Source organism: Ornithorhynchus anatinus, chromosome 19 (genome assembly GCF_004115215.2).
Source record: "Ornithorhynchus anatinus isolate Pmale09 chromosome 19, mOrnAna1.pri.v4, whole genome shotgun sequence".
Classification (NCBI taxonomy): domain Eukaryota; kingdom Metazoa; phylum Chordata; class Mammalia; order Monotremata; family Ornithorhynchidae; genus Ornithorhynchus; species Ornithorhynchus anatinus.
In genome coordinates this window covers 18,295,204-18,311,892 of record NC_041746.1, presented here as the reverse complement: position 1 = coordinate 18,311,892, position 16,689 = coordinate 18,295,204, and the positions used below count along the sequence as shown (strand labels likewise).

Sequence of the window (16,689 nt, the reverse complement as noted above, 5' to 3'; positions counted from 1 at the left end):
GGGCGGATCATTTCCATTTTAAAAATTCTCCGCACGGCTAACTTTCGTATGAAACGGCCTGATTTTCCGATAAGGTCGGGAAGATTCAGAAGGCTCAGGGGACACCCGAGCTGCCTGCGAGTAAAATGAACAGCCCCGAACCCTTTTAATGTTTCTCTACCTGCTGATTTCTCAAGCGGAATCCTTCCCGATGGCGACGTATAAGCATATCCAGAGTGGGGATGAAAAATGGAAATCTCATCATCTGTGATAAATCCCCGAAGAGAAGCCCACGAGGGATACGGACTAGGTGTTCTGACACCGGGACTTCGAAGACGGTTCGCTGCGTGACCGTTTACGAGAAGTTACCGAGTTGTCCTCTGTGCCACGCTGACTGTGCGTGTCATCAGAACACACGAAGGAACGACAGGACGCGCCGCTAGGCTAGACGGGGACCCCGGTGGACCCCGATTTCCCATCTCCCGAGTGGGAGGGCGGCGGTTACTTGAGAGACTGTAAGCTCGTTGTGTGTGGGCAGGGCACGTGTCTGCTTACTGTTATACTGTACTCTCCCAGGCGCTTAGTACAGTGGTCTGCCCACAGTAAGTGCTCAATAAATACGATGGACTGACTGAATGAAGAGAAGTGACAGGGCCAGGATTAGAAGCCAGGTCCTCTGACTCTCGGGCTTCTGTTGTTTCCTCGAGGCCCCACTGCTTCTCATTTTAGAGATGATAATAATGGAATTCGTTCAGCACTTACTATATGTGCCGAGGCTGTTCTAAGCGCTGGGGTATGTACGAGGTCGTCGGGTTAGGGCTGGCAGATGAGGTAACTGAGGCCCAGAGAAGTGAAGTGACTTGCCCAGAGTCACACAGCCGACGGGTGGCGGAGCCGGGATTAGAACCCACGCCCTCGGACTCCCAAGCCCACGCTCGGAAGAGACTGTAGAGTTGAGTGATGTGGCTAAGCTCAGACAACAAACAGGTAATAATGTCGGTATCCGTTAAGCGCTTACTGCGTGCGGAGCACTGTTCTAAGCGCCGGGGTAGATACGGGTCAATCAGGTCGTCCCACGTGAGGCTCACGGTTAATCCCCATTTTACAGATGAGGGAACTGGAAGCCGCTCATGAAACCGGTGACTTGCCTTTTCCGCAGGTTTTATAATGATAGTCCTTGTTGACGACGCTAAGTACCGCACTAAATGCTGGGTTAGACGCGTGGGGAAGGGGCTGAGGCGAGGACAGAGAGTCCAACGTGGAGCAGAGACTGGGGCCTCCGTGCGTCGCAGGGAGCGGGACGGAGATCGGGAGCCCCTTGAGGGACGGGGCTTTGGGGCCCCATATGGCACCGGAACTGGGAGCCCCACGTGGGAAGCAGCGCGGCTCACTGGAAAGAGCCCTGGCTTGGGAGTCGGAGGTCATGGGTTCGACTCCCGGCTCCGCCACTCGTCAGCTGTGTGACTGCGGGCGAGTCACTTGACTTCTCTGTGCCTCGGTTCCCTCCTCTGCCAAATGGGGATTAACCGTGAGCCTCACGTGGGACGACCTGATCACCCCGCATCTACCCCAGCGCGTAGAACGGCGCTCCGCACGTAGTAAGCGCTTAACAGATATCAACGTTATTACGGGACGGGGACCGGGAGGCCCTCGGGGGACAGGAGCCGGGAGTCCCACGTGGGACGGGGACCGGGAGCCCCACGAGGCACGGGAGCCGGCAGCCCCTCATGGGACGGGGACTGAGAGGCCCTCGTGGGACGGGGAGCGCGAGGTCCACGCGGGAGAGGAACCAGGAGCCCCGCGTGACACGGGGCCCGGGAGCCTCGTGCGGGTCAAGGACCGCGAGCCCCACACGGCCCGGGGACTGACAGCCGACGCGGGGACGTCGAGCCTACTGGCGGACAGGGCCCGGAAGCCTCTCGCGGGACAAGGCCCGAGGGACAGAGCTCGTGTCGGATCTGAGTATAATAATGACAATTATGGTATCTGTTATCTTGGACCTACCTCTCTGCGATTGGTTTGGGCTCCTCGGTGGCTCCGACTCGTTTCCGTCTGCGTCTCCCCCGGCCGGACCGTGAGCCCGTCGAAGGGCAGGGACCGTCTCTATCTGTTGCCGATTTGTACGTTCCGAGCGCTTAGTACAGTGCTCTGCACATAGTAAGCGCCCGGTAAACACTATCGAATGAATGAACGAACCGAGGTGGGGCGGCTCCCGTTTGGGGAACGGGGCGCTCTCGGTGGTCCGTTCTCTCCGGACGGCACCGCCTCCGCCGGGGCCCCATCGTCCCCTCCTCCAGCCACCTCGTCCCCCTCGTCACGAGCAGGATCGTTACGTGCTCTTCGTCGGGCGGAAATCGGTTCCCGCGGCGACTGTTTAGGGTTTTGGCAAACACCCCAAATTCAGATTACCGTTCAGGGCACGGAGGAAAAGGAAGAGGGAAGGGAAGGGCTCCCTGGGTAAGTCTTCTATTCTGCACTATCCCAGACGGGGGCTTTCGGGGATTTTTCGGCCCAGGAGACGATCTTCAACATCACTTCTGTCCCCCCTTCGCAAACCTCCGGTCGCCTGGGTGTCAACGGCCGAGCCGGCCGCCGACCGGTATCCCGAGGACGTAAGGGTGATCCGCGGCCAAGGGAACGGCCGGAACGGGAGGAGACGCCCGAACGCTGCCGGCGGGGGAAGGGAAAGAGCGACTTCAGAGGAGAGAGCGGCTTCGTATTCCTGAGCCGCTTCTCAGGCGGGACGGCGGGCGGAATCTGGGGATCCGCAGGGGCTGGGCCACTCTCCTCCCCTGCGAACTCTCCTCCCTCCTGCGGAAAGTCATTAATTGCACAGGATACTTACGAGGGTCTCCTCCGGGCATCCGTAACCAATCCCCAGAGTCTCAGGCTGCTCCAGCAAATTGAAATCTTTCTTCTGAAACTGGAAACCCCTCATGCACCCTCTGAAGTTGATATCTAACGGGAGGTGCGCTCGCAATGTTCTGGAAAACAAAATCCACTAGGGTCACCTGGATGAAACCGGTGACTCGACTTTTCTGCAGGTTTTACCGTAACAGCACTTGCCGACAGCCAACCGGGGGCTAAGCACGGCACTAAACGCTGGGTTGGGTGCAAGATGATCAGGTTAGACACGGTCAAAGTGGGAGGGGGCAAGATTGAATTCCCAATTTACAGATGAGGTAACTGAGGCACAGAGAAGTGAAGCGACCTGCCCCAGTCTGGACGTCAGCCGACTTCATTCAGTCATATTTACTGACCACTTAGTGGTGCAGAGCACTGCGCTACGCACTCGGGAGAGTATAATACGACGATAAACAGACGCATCCCCTGCCCACAGCGGGCTCGGACCTGGGAGTCAGAGGATCTGGGTTCTAATCCTGGCTCTGCCACAGGTCTGCTGTGTGACCTTGAGCAAGTCACTTAACTTCACTGAGCCTCAGTTACCTCGTCTGTCAAGTGGGGATCAAGGCCGTGAGCCCCACGTGGGGACGGGGAATGCGTCCATCCTGATTTTTCTTCTACCCACCCCAGCGCTTAGAACAGTTCTCGGCACATAGTGACCGCCTACCAAATACCCGAGTTATTCAAGCCAGCGGCAGGGTGTTCGGGCAATAATAATAATAACGATGGCATTTGTCAAGCGCTTACTACGTGCCAAGCGCTCTTCTAAGCGCTGGGGTATATAGAAGCTGGCGGCAGTGACAGTTCTTGTTCTTCGCGGCTCAGTGGAAAGAGCCCGGGCTTGGGAGTCGGGGGGTCATGGGTTCTAATCCCGGCTCCGCCGCTTGTCCGCCGGGTGACTTTGGGCGAGTCGCTTAACTTCTCTGGGCCTCGGTTCCCTCATCCGGAAAACGGGGACGGAGACCGTGAGCCCCAAGGAGGACGGGGACTGTGTCCAACCCCATTTGCTTGTAAAAAAAGTAAAATAAAAATAAATTGTGGTATTTGTTAAGCGCTTACTATGTGCAAAGCACTGTTTTCTAAGCGCTGGGGGAGACAAGGTGAGCAGGTTGACCCACATGGGGCTCACAGTTTTAATCCCCATTTGACAGATGAGGTAACTGAGGCCCAGAGAAGTTAAGTGACTTGCCCAAGGTCACACAGCTGGCTAGCGGCGGAGCCGGGATTAGAACCCCTTGATCTCTGACTCCCAGGCCCGCGCTCTTTCCACTGAGCCGCGCTGCTTCTCGTATCCACCCGCAGCCCTTAGCACAGTGCCTGGCACAGAGTAAGAGCTTAATAAATATCACAATTATCATTATTGTTATTTCCTCTCCTATCACTCCCTTGTGCCTTGCCCTGACCTGCTCCCTTCATGCATCTCCCCTCCCAGCCCCATAGCAGCAGCGCGGCTCGGTGGAAAGAGCCCGGGCTTGGGAGTCGGAGGTCGTGGGTTCGAATCCCGGCTCCGCCACTCGTCAGCCGTGTGACTGTGGGCGAGTCACTTCACTTCTCCGGGCCTCATCTGTAAAATGGGGGATGAAAACCGCGAGCCCCACCTGGGACAACCCGATCGCCTTGTATCCCCCCAGCGCTTAGAACAGTGCTTTGCACCTAGTAAGCGCTTAACAAATGCCATTATTATGTACAGACCTTTCAGTTATTTCTTTATATCGATGTCGGTCCACCCGGCTAGACTCTAAGCTCGCTGTGGGCAGGGAATGCCTCCGTTTATTGTTATATTGTACTCTTCCAAGGGCTTAGCACAGTGATCTGCACACAGTAAGCACTCGATAAATACGACTGACGTCTTTAGCCCCTTTATCCCACTCTCCCGCCTACCTCCGCCGTCCCCGAGGCGACGGCGGAGACAGCCGACGCTATTTAGAGCCTCAGTTCCTCTCTCTCGGGACAGACGGAGCTCTGTTGGCAGATTTCCAGAAGCGTTAATCAGCCAGTCCTATTAACTGAGCGCTTTCTGTGACCAGAGCTAGCCACGGCAACCGCTCTGTCCATTCCAAGCGCTCAGTACAGTGCTCTGCACATAGTAAGGGCTCAGTCAATACCACTGAATGAATGAACGGACCGCTAGTCACCTGAAAGGAAAGGATTAAATGTAGCCGCGTGGGTAGGCCTGGAGCTGCGCCCTTTTCTTTTCTCAAATATTCGGTAAGTGCTCACTGTGCACCAGGCACTGTACTAAGCACTGCGGTAGGTACAAGGTTGGCAGGTTGGACACAATCCCTGTCCCACAGAGGGCTCACAGTCTTCATCCCTACTTCGCGGGGGAGGTAACTGAGGCGCAGAGAAATGAAATGCTTTGCCCAAGGTCACCCAGTGGCGGAGGTAGGATTAGAACCCAGGACCTCCCGCCTCCCAGGCCCGTGCTCTACCCACTAGGCCACGTTGCTTCTCCCCTCGGCACAAGTCACTAAGCCACTCGTCCGCTGCGTGACCTCGGGCAAGTCAGTCACCTAATTTCTCTGCGCCTCCGTCACCTCGTCTGTAAAAAAAAAATGGGGATTAAAAACTGTGAGCCCCACGTGGGACGATAACCTGTATCTCCCCCAGCGCTCAGAACAGTGCTCTGCACATAGTGAGCGCTTAACAGATACCGTAATTATTATGATCATTTGTGCACCGCGTGAGGGAAACGAAGCCACCGTACGGACCGGGAAACTCACCTGGATCGCAAAATGTCTGAAGGAGCGCCTCCGATGTACATATCCGTGAAAGGGATTTTCATCTTTTCGTTATCCACGCTCTTCACGTGGCGCCTGTCCACCACTAAGATCATCTTTTTATCATTATGGTAAATGACAGAAATCTGAAAGGGATGAAATACAGTCGATCTTCACTGAAGGGTGAGGCGAGCGAATGTAGTTTCCATCCCGTTGATGACCCTCCGTATTCTTGCAAGCGTCCGCGTCGTCGGGGAACGTTGCACGGGGTTTATTGCGGGGGGGGGGGGGGGATGTCGCGTATTGTCGTGTTGTACGTTCCCAAGTGCTTAGTAGAGCGTTCCGCACGCGGTAGGCGCTCGGTAAATACGACCGAAGGAATGAATGAAAATCGTGACGTTCCCTGAGCGTGCAAAATGTGCAAGAAATACCTAAGCCTGGGCATTCAGGCTTGCGTTAATACTAATGATGTTGGTATTTGTTAAGCGCTTACTATGTGCTGTTCTAAGCGCTGGGGTGGATACAAGGTGGTCAGGTTGTCCCACGTAGGGCTCACAATCTTCATCCCCCCTTTACAGATGAGTTAACTGAGGCACAGAGAAGCCAAGTGACCCGCGCGAGGTCACACAGCCGACAAACGGCGGAGCCGGGATCAGAACCCACGACCCCTGACTCCCAGGTCCGGGCTCTTTCCACTGAGCTTCTCCTAAGGGTGAGGTGCGAAGGAGAGCAGAACAGGAGCTACGTTCATACGCCGAGGGATGATGGTCATAATGAAGTCATCGAAGTCATAGGAGCAGCGTGGTTCAGCGGAAAGGGCGCGGGCTTCGCAGTCAGGGGTCACGGGTTCGAATCCCGGCTCTGCCCCTCGGCAGCTGTGTGACTGTGGGCGAGTCACTTCACTTCTCTTTGCCTCAGTTCCCTCATCTGGAAAATGGGGATGAAGACCGTGAGCCCCACGTGGGACAACCCGATTCCCCTGAGTCTACCCCAGCGCTTAGAACAGTGCTCTGCACATAGTAAGCGCTTAACAAATACCAACGTTATTATTATCTGTTAAGCGCTCACTATAATACCCAGTGCGCCACCGGAATCTCCGGCTGGTCCCGAGAGGTATAACTCTCCTCCGTAGCCACGGGAAGACCGAGTTCCTCCTAAGACCGGAAATACCCTTGACGAGAGAACGTGGGAGAGGGGCGTGTGGCTTCCGCCTTTTACACGCCGTAAAGCCAGGAGAAGAGACTATCTGGGGCGCAGATATATCTGTACTTTCCCAAATGCTTAGTACAGTGCCCTGCACCCAGGAAGGGCTCAGTAAATACGACTGAATGTATGAATTTATTCTAATGGTCGCCTCCCCGCGCTAGACCGTCAGCTCCCTGATGGTGTCTACCCACCCCTGTAGCACTCTCCCAAACGCTCAGCGCACTGTTCGGCACGCCGTCGGCGCTCAGTAAATACCGCCGATGGATTTTTTGAGAAGCGGGGCGTGGCTCAGTGGAAAGAGCCCGGGCTTGGGAGGCAGAGGTCATGGGTTCTAATCCCGGTTCTGCCCCTTGTCAGCTGTGGGACTGTGGGCGAGTCACTCCACTTCTCTGTGCCTCAGTTCCCTCATCTGTAAAATGGGGGTGAAGACCGTGAGCCTCGCGTGGGACGACCTCATTCCCCTGTATCTCCCCCAGAGCTTAGAACAGTGCTCTGCACGTAGTAAGCGCTTAACGAATACCAACGTCATTACTGCTTTTTGATTATAGACGTTCTTAATGGATTTTTATTAGTGAGTAGTCTTCATAATGTTTCCCTTTCCCCATTTAACTAAAAGCCACACTTGTTTATTCATCTAAATGCCTCTTTCCTCCCCGCATCCCGTCCCAGACCGGAAGCTCACTGCGGGCAGGGGAAGTGCCTGTTTATCGTTGCGTCGTAATAGTAATAATGTTGGTATTTGCTAAGCGCTTACTATGCGCCGGACACTGTTCTAACCGCTGGGGTAGACACAGGGTAATCAGATTGTCCCACGTAGGGCTCACGGTCTTCATCCCCATTTTACAGATGAGGTAACTGAGGCACAGAGAAGCGAAGTGACTTGCCCACAGTCACACAGCTGACAAGTGGCAGAGCCGGGACTAGAAGAGTGCACAGCGAGGGCTCAATAAATCCAACCGAATGAGTAGGACTCAGAAAATGAAACCTGGGCATTTATTCCCGAATTGGTTTTTATCTAGCTCTGTATATTTTGGGGCAACTTAAAACGCGTAGATAAACGTACCCGCCACAAAAGCATCACGTGCCTAAAACGGCCAACCATTTACATCTTTCACACTGTAAAAAATCTGCTCTTGAACATCGAAGCTACCACTTACTCCGAGCCATTCTGGATTTTGGGGGTGAACTCCGTGGCCTACGCTGAAACAGGGTCACTAGTTGCTCTTTTCTCTGAACACAACACAGGTGAATTGTAACCTGTTCCGTTTTCTTTTAGAGAGGCTGTAATAATCACGATAATGGTGGTATTTGCTAAGCGCTTACTACGTGCAGAGCACCGTTCTAAGCGCCGGGGTAGATACAGGGTCATCGGGTCGTCCCACGTGAGGCTCACAGTTCATCCCCATTTTACAGGTGAGGTCACTGAGGCACAGAGAAGTGAAGTGACTCGACCACGGTCACACAGCTGCCGAGTTCGAACCCATGACCTCTGGCCCCCAAGCCCGGGCTCTTTCCACTGAGCCACGCTGCTTCTCTAGCCGCTCGATCAGTCATACTTATTGAGCGTTTACCGTGGGCAGAGCACTGTACTGAGTACTTGGGAGAGTAGGATATGACAACGTGGGAACATTGCGCTCCCCTTCTCGATCCTGGGGACATTGTGCTCCCCTTCTCGGCCCCAAGGACATTGTGTCCTCGGGGGACATTGTGTCCCCCTGCTCGGGCCCGGGGACATTGTGCTCCCCAACCGCTCCCCCACTCCGCCCGAGGCGGCCATTTTAGGAAGCCCCCACTCTGCCCGAGGCGGCCATTTTGGGAAGGCCTCACTCCCTCTTCCCTCTTGAGGTGATTCATCTCTCCCGCCCCCGCCCCGGGCGACGACGTCCTTGTTCTCACCATGTTACCTTACCTTAGCCGCCGCCTACGGCCGCCACCCACCCCGGACAACCTCAGGGCCCCCCCGCCGCCACAGGGTTATTTGGTCATGAGCTCTGGGACTCTCTCGGCCGCTGGCCGCTTGACTTTGAGTCTGATCGGGTAGGGTCGGCTCGTCCCCCGACCCTGGTCATCGCCTGCTTATTAACACTATTGTAGTGTGCCTTACTGTACCATGTTGCTATATTTGCGATCTCGCTTTTTATTGTTTATTGTCGTCAGATTTTGAATTTGATCAGGTCACCCCTTAATCGAGTCTACCCCCGACCCTGGTCATCACCCCTTTTATTAACACGACTATATTGTATCATACTGTATTATGTTGCTATATTAGCACCACTGTATTGTATCATACTGTATCATGTTGCTATATTACCGATTTCGTTTATTACTGTTTATTGTTGTCAGTGCTGCCACCCACCTCTCTGGCCTCGCCATGTCCCTCCTCCCCCCTTCCCCCCTCCCGCCCCTTCCTATCCTCCCCTTCCCCTTCCCCTTCCCCTCTCTCGCTCAGCTCTTTCCCGCTCTCTCCTCTGTCTCCTCCCCCCCTCCTCTCTCCCGCCCTAGAACCCCACTTTACCAGCGCTACCCCTCTTCCCCCTCCCCCTACTCTTCCCCCCACCAAACCCCCTCTTCACCCCCTCCCCCCTTCTCTCTTCCCCACCCACGCCCCATCCCAGTCCTCTTGTCCCACCGCCACCCCTCATCCCCCTCTCCCCGTCCAGGGCCCCGCCACCTCCTTCCCATCCAAACCCTCCCCTTCCCCCGCCCTTCCCCCCCTCCTCCCCTTGCACCCACAGCTACTTTCAAGTGTGGCCTCTGGAACCCCCGCTCTGTTACAGGCAAGCTACCTTTCATCCATGACCTTTTCCTCTCCCGCTCTCTCCTCCTCCTCGCCCTTTCGGAAACGTGGCTCTCTCCCGAAGACACGGTCTCCGCCGCCGCTCTCTCCGGCGGAGGCCTCTCCTTCTCCCACTCCCCCAGACTCACCGGTAAGGGAGGAGGCGTCGGCTTCCTCCTCTCGCCCCGATGCCGCTTCCGCACTATCCCTCCTCCCCCCTCCCTCTCCTTCCCCTCCTTCGAAGCCCATATCATTCGCCTCTACCACCCACTCCAGTTACTTGTCGCCGTCATCTACCGCCCTCCCGGTCCCACCTCCGACTTCCTCAACCACCTTGACCCCTTTCTCACCTTCCTCCTCTCCTTCTCTCTGCCCACTCTGATCCTCGGAGACTTCAACATCCATACGGATGTACCCGACGACTCCTCTGCCGCCCGCCTGCTATCCCTCCTCGACTCTGCCGACCTCCTCCTCCACCATACCGCGCCCACTCACCGACTCGGTCACACCCTCGATCTCGTCATCTCCTACCGCTGCACTATCTCCTCCCTCACCGACTCTGAAATCCCTCTCTCGGACCATAACCTTCTCACCTGCCTCATCTCTCACACTCCCTCCCCCTGCAAATCTTCGCTACTGCCCCACAGAGACCTCCGCTCTCTCGATCCCATCCGTCTTTCCAATAGCATCTCGCCTCACCTTGCCGCCCTGTCCTCTCTTCCCACTCTCGACGATCGGGTCTCCGCTCTCAACTCCACCCTCTCTACTCATCTCGACTCTCTCGCCCCCCTTTCCCTCCGCCGCTCTCGCTCCACTAACCCACAGCCCCGGATCACCTCCTCCGTCCGCCTCCTACGCTCCTAGGCTCGAGCTGCTGAGCGCTGCTGGCGAAAGTCCAAGCACCGAGCCGACCTCACACACTTCAAATTTATCCTTTCCTGCCTTAACTCTGCCCTCTCCTCCGCCAGGCAAAGCTTCTTCTCCTCCCTCATCGACACCCATGCCCGTCACCCCCGCCGATTGTTCCGGACCTTTAACTCTCTCCTCAGGCCCCCTGTTCCTCCCCCTCCCCCATCTCTCACCCCTAATGATCTGGCCACCTATTTCCTCACGAAAATCAACACGATCAGGTCCGAGCTCCCCAAAGTCACCCCTCCGCCTCTCCCCTCCCCCCCACCAACCCCCTCCCCTACTTTCCCATCCTTCCCTGCAGTATCCTCAGAGGAGATCTCCTCCCTCCTCGCAAGTGCCACCCCCTCCACCTGCGCCTCGGACCCCATTCCCTCTCACCTTCTTAAAACCATCGCCCCTGCCCTCCTCCCTTCCTTAACTTCTATTTTTAACCACTCGATCTCCAAGGGCTCCTTCCCCCTGCCTTCAAACACGCCCACGTCTCCCCCATCCTAAAAAAACCCGCTCTTGACCCCACTTCCCCCTCCAGTTATCGTCCTATCTCCCTACTACCCTTCCTTTCCAAAATCTTAGAACGAGTCGTCTACAATCGATGCCTAGAATTCCTTAACTCCCATTCTCTCCTAGACCCCCTCCGATCTGGCTTCCGTCCCCTCCACTCTACCGAGACTGCTCTCTCTAAGGTCACCCGTGACCTCCTTCTTGCCAAATCCAATGGCTCCTACTCCGTTCTGATCCTCCTCGCCCTCTCTGCTGCCTTTGACACTGTCGACCATCCCCTCCTCCTCCATACCTTATCTCACCTTGGCTTCACGGACTCCGTCCTCTCCCGGTTCTCCTCTCACCTCTCTGGCCGATCATTCTCGGTCTCCTACGCCGGAGCCTCCTCCCCCTCCCATCCTTTAACTGTTGGAGTTCCTCAAGGGTCAGTTCTTGGCCCTCTTCTGTTCTCCATTTACACTCACTCCCTCGGTGAACTCATCCGCTCTCACGGCTTTGACTACCATCTCTACGCAGATGACACGCAGATCTACATCTCCGCCCCTGTCCTCTCCCCCTCCCTTCAGGCTCGCATCTCCTCCCGCCTCCGGGACGTCTCCACCTGGATGTCGGCCCGCCACCTAAAACTCAACATGAGCGAGACTGAGCTCCTCATCTTCCCTCCCAAGCCCGGTCCGCTCCCAGACTTCTCCATCACCGTGGATGGCACGACCGTCCTTCCCGTCCCGCAGGCCCGCAATCTCGGTGTCATCCTTGACTCGTCCCTCTCGTTCACCCCACACATCCTATCCGTTACCGAGACCTGCCGGTTTCACCTCTACGATATCGCCAAGATCCGCCCTTTCCCCTCCACCCAAACGGCTACCTTACTATTACGGGCTCTCGTTATATCCCGGCTAGACTACTGTGTCAGCCTTCTCTCTGACCTCCCTTCCTCCTCTCTCGCCCCGCTCCGGTCTATTCTTCACTCCGCTGCCCGGCTCATCTTCCTGCAGAAACGATCTGGGCATGTCACTCCCCTTCTTAAACAACTCCAGTGGTTGCCTATCGACCTCCGCTCCAAACAGAAACTCCTCACTCTAGGCTTCGAGGCTCTCCATCACCTCGCCCCTTCCTACCTCTCCTCCCTTCTCTCTACCGCCCACCCCGCACGCTCCGCTCCTCTGCCGCCCACCTCCTCGCCGTCCCTCGGTCTCGCCTATCCCGCCGTCGACCCCCGGGTCACGTCCTCCCGCGGTCCCGGAACGCCCTCCCTCCTCACCTCCGCCAAACTGATTCTCTTTCCCTCTTCAAAACCTTACTTAAAAATCACCTCCTCCAAGAGGCCTTCCCAGACCGAGCTCCTCTTCGCCCTCTACTCCCTCTGCCATCCCCCCTTTACCTCTCCGCAGCTAAAGCCTCATTTTCCCCTTTTCCCTCTGCTCCTCCACCTCTCCCTTCCCATCCCCACAGCACCGTACTCGTCCGCTCGACTGTATATATTTTCGTTACCCTATTTATTTTGTTAATGAATTGTACATCGCCTCGATTCTATTTAGTTGCCATTGTTTTTACGAGATGTTCTTCCCCTTGACGCTGTTTAGTGCCATCGTTCTTGTCTGTCCGTCTCCCCCGATTAGACCGTAAGCCCGTCAAACGGCAGGGACCGTCTCTATCTGTTGCCGACTTGTTCATCCCAAGCGCTTAGTACAGTGCTCTGCACATAGTAAGCGCTCAATAAATACTATTGAATGAACGTGACGGAATTGGTAGCTATAGCCTCCACCCACGACGAGTTTACGGTCTGGGGGGGCGGCAGACGTTACTATAAATAAATGAGTTACGGATCGGGACCCAAGTGCTGTGGGTGTGGGATGGGGGAGGAATAAAGGGAGCGAGTGGGAGAAGAGGAAATGAGGACTTATATATATATACAAGAGAAGCAGCGTGGCTCGGTGGAAAGAGTCCGGGCTTGGGAGTCAGAGGTCATGGGTTCGAATCCCGGCTCTGCCACTCGTCAGCTGGGTGACTGTGGGCATGTCGCTTTACTTCTCTGTGCCTCAGTGACCTCATCTGTAAAATGGGGATGAAGACTGTGAGCCTCACGAGGGACAACCTGATGACCCTGTATCTACCCCAGCGCTCAGGACGGTCCTCGGCACATAGTAAGCGCTTAACAGATACCAACATCAATTGATTAATTAATCAATTACATGAATCAATATCGCCTCTTCTGTGCCATTTGGAGGCCCTCTAAATGAAAGAAGCTATTCCACTTTGCAGAAGAAAGAGGGTAGTTAGAAATCCAGCCCTTTCCGTTAATTTGTTTAATTTGTTCTTATCAGCCTGAGCATATTCAAAATATTTCAACTTAAAAACACCCAACCTCTAGGAGCGACTTCCATCACAATATCCGTTCTCGTTTAATCATGCGCTAGAATCGTACAGTGTGGATGCCGTAATAATGAGAAGGAATTCACTCCCGTGGCCTGGCCTATTGGATTCATCTGGACAATCTATCCAATTAATCGGGATAAATAAGTCCAACTCTTTCAGTTTCCCATTCTCACCTCATGGTATTTTGCGTCGTTAATTGGGGCTTTCTTTAGAGAGTCTTCCAGATGTACCGGGCCGCTGCTGAATCCGAAGTCGTAAAATACGTGCAGAAATCCGTTGCGCATTTCCAAGCTGAAGAACGCGGTCTGTGGAAGATAAAGCGAGATTAAAAAGTGAGCAGATGCCACACTAGAAATGTGGCAAATAATCGCATCTGGGGGAACTTTACTTTCAGGACCTTAAGGCCTAATGAAATTTACTGACATTTATTTATGGAAATTGAGTCAATTTTAGCTAATATTTTTAAATGGTGTCAGATCAGAGACAGTTGTTCCCATTGTTTGAGATGATTATATTTGCTAAGGGGTTTGGAAAGAAAAGGAAAATAACCTTTCCTAAATTCTGTTAATTTTGCCGAGGGGCATTATTTTACAGACTAATTGTTCTAACTAAGGAATAATAATTGTGGTATTTGTTAAACGCTTACTATGTGCAAAGCACTGTTCTAAACACTGGGGGATACAAGGTGATCGGGTTGTCCCACGTGGGGCTCACGGTTTTTTTAATCCCCATCTGACAGACGAGATAACTGAGGCACAGAGAAGTTAAGTGACTTGCCCAAGGTCACACAGCTGACTGGCGGCCGAGCCGGGATTAGAACCCATGACCTCTTACTCCCAAGCCCGCGCTCTTTCCTCTGAGCCACGCCAATCAGTGTGGCACAGTGGAAAGAAGGTGGGACTGGGAGTCAATAGGACCTGGGTTCTAATCCCCACTCCGCCGCTTGTCAGCTGTGTGACCTTGGGCAAGTCACTCCTCTCTGTGCCTCAGTTACCGCATCTGTAAAATGGGGATTAAGACTGTGGGCCCCACGTGGGACAGGGACTGTGTCCCACTGATTTGCTTGTATCTACCCAAGTGCTTAGAACAGCGCTTCACACATAGTGAGTGCTTAACCAATACTCTCATTATTATTCTCTGTGTTGCCTCAGCTGTAAAATGGAGATTACGAATTTGAGCCCTATGTGGGACAGGGACCGCACCCGATCTGATTGTCTGAAGTGCTAGCTACCCCGGCGCTTAGTGCAGCACAGCGTGCGCACTTAGCAAATGACATTAAAGATCGACTTCATTAATGATAATAAAAATAATGGCATTCGTTAAGCGCCGCCTATGTGCCGAGCACTCTTCTAAGCGCGTGGGCAAGGTGATCAGGTTGTCCCACGTGGGGTTCACAGTCGCACATTTTACAGATGAGGTAACTGAGGCCCGGAGAAGTTAAGTGACTCGTCCAAGGTCACGCAGCTGACAAGTGGAGGAGCCGGGATTAGAACCCTCGACCTCTGACTCCCAAGCCCGCGCTCTTTCCACTGAGCCCCACCGCTTCTAAGACTAGAAGAAGCTTATGCTTTTAGATTCTGTGCTTAGGAGGACTACTTTAATTTCTTGAGAACAGGATAAGTCCAACCAGAGACCTTAAATTGAGTCCTTTTTAGCTAATCTTTTAAAATGGGGTTCCCACTGTTTGAGATTATTATTATTCGCTAAGCGCTTGCTCTATGTCAAGCACTGTTCTAAATCCTGAAAATAGATACGACTTAATCAGGTTGGACACCGTCCCCGTCCCACTTAAAACTCCCCGTGTAAGTAGGAGGGAGAACAGATATTACAACCCCATTTGACAGATGAAGGAACTGTGGCACAGATAAGTTAGGTTACTTGCCCGAGGTCAAAAAGTAGACGAGTGGTGGAGCCAGGATTAGAACCCCGGTCCTTTTACTCCCAGCCCCACCCCTTTTCCACTAGGTTGTGCTGCTTTTTTGAAATTAATAATAATAATAATGATATTGGTATCTGTTAAGCGCTTACTAGGTGCAGAGCACCGTTCTAAGCGCTGGGGGAGATACGGGGTCATCAGGTCATCCCACGCGAGGCTCACAGTTAATCCCCATTTTACAGATGAGGTAACTGAGGCACAGAGAAGTTGAGTGACTCGCCCACGGCCACACAGCTGCCGAGTGGCAGAGCCGGGAGTCGAACCCATGACCTCTGACTCCGAAGCCCGGGCTCTTTCCACTGAGCCACGCTGCTTCCCTAAAATTGAAATCGCAGAGCCACGTTGAAAGGGCATAGTTCATTAGCCACAAATACGGAATGCATGTGCCCAACGGAATTATTTCCCTCTATCTTCCCTTCTCTGCGGCAAAAAAAAAAATCCATCATTTCCTTCCAAAGTCAGAGTTGAGTTCGATGGCACACACAGACTCAGACTGTAAAATCCCACAGTGATCATTCGGGCGCCGACCCCCTCGGGGGCGCAACTGGAGAGTTTCCAGTCCTCTGTCGGCGTCGGCTACGGGAGGGGGAGTCGAGCCGGGGCCCGTCCATTCCGTTCCCGGCGTGGCCGGTGGCTAGCGAGCGGAAGGCCGTCCGCTCCGAATCGAGACACCGCCGTGCTGGGCGGCGGCGGCCCGGGAGAGAGCCGAGGGCGGACGCTCGTCTGCTGCGCGCAAGGAGGCGACGGTCAACCGCTTTGGGATTTTTACCAATACGCCGGATGCACCACTAGAACGACTGCACGTGGAGGTGGGGCCTTCCGCGAGGGCTGTGCCCGTGCTGTCGCTCTGGTTCGGAGACAGCGTAGGAGGAGATTATTCCGGCTTTCGTACGGGAAGTCTGAGGTGAGGATGGAGAGGTCAGAGGGGATGCGGGGAAATTACTCACTCCGTTGACCATCAGTAGCACAAGTCCGTTGTCCGTTGGGGTTCTGACTTCTATGTCGAAGCGGGTCACTTGGCCAAACTTTCCCCTCCTCGTGATATCCCTCACCACCGCGTAGCTGGAGCCGTCAAAAAAGTAACTTGCAGCCCGACTTTGCGTGAAGGCCAGTTTATCTCTGAGAAGTAAAAGACACGAGAGTAAATAAAGATACCGAGCGTCTCTGTTTTGTCTTCCGAGGGACCGCAGACCCTTCCGTCTTCATTAGGAGAAGCAGCGTGGCTCAGTGGCAAGAGCCCGGGCTCGGGAGTCAGAGGTCATGGGTTCGAATCCCGGCCCTGCCACCTGTCAGCAGTGTGACCGTGGGCAGGTCGCTTCACTTCTCTGGGCCTCGGTTCCCTCATCCGTAAAATGGGGATTGAGACTGTGAGCCTCATG

General features: G+C 54.5%; 1 protein-coding gene across 2 annotated transcripts in view; it reads right to left on the bottom strand.

Annotated features, from left to right (window-relative positions):
- The window catches only part of LAMA4 (laminin subunit alpha 4), a 160,432-nt gene that overhangs the window by 23,757 nt on the left and 119,986 nt on the right, over nucleotides 1-16,689 (bottom strand). For both annotated transcript variants that reach the window (XM_029047122.1, XM_029047123.1), the window contains 4 exons: nucleotides 16,258-16,429; nucleotides 13,548-13,679; nucleotides 5,607-5,749; nucleotides 2,825-2,963 (listed from right to left, as the gene is read on the bottom strand). In XM_029047122.1, coding sequence (XP_028902955.1) covers nucleotides 2,825-2,963; nucleotides 5,607-5,749; nucleotides 13,548-13,679; nucleotides 16,258-16,429 — 586 coding nt within the window. The remainder of the gene's footprint in view (nucleotides 1-2,824; nucleotides 2,964-5,606; nucleotides 5,750-13,547; nucleotides 13,680-16,257; nucleotides 16,430-16,689) is intronic.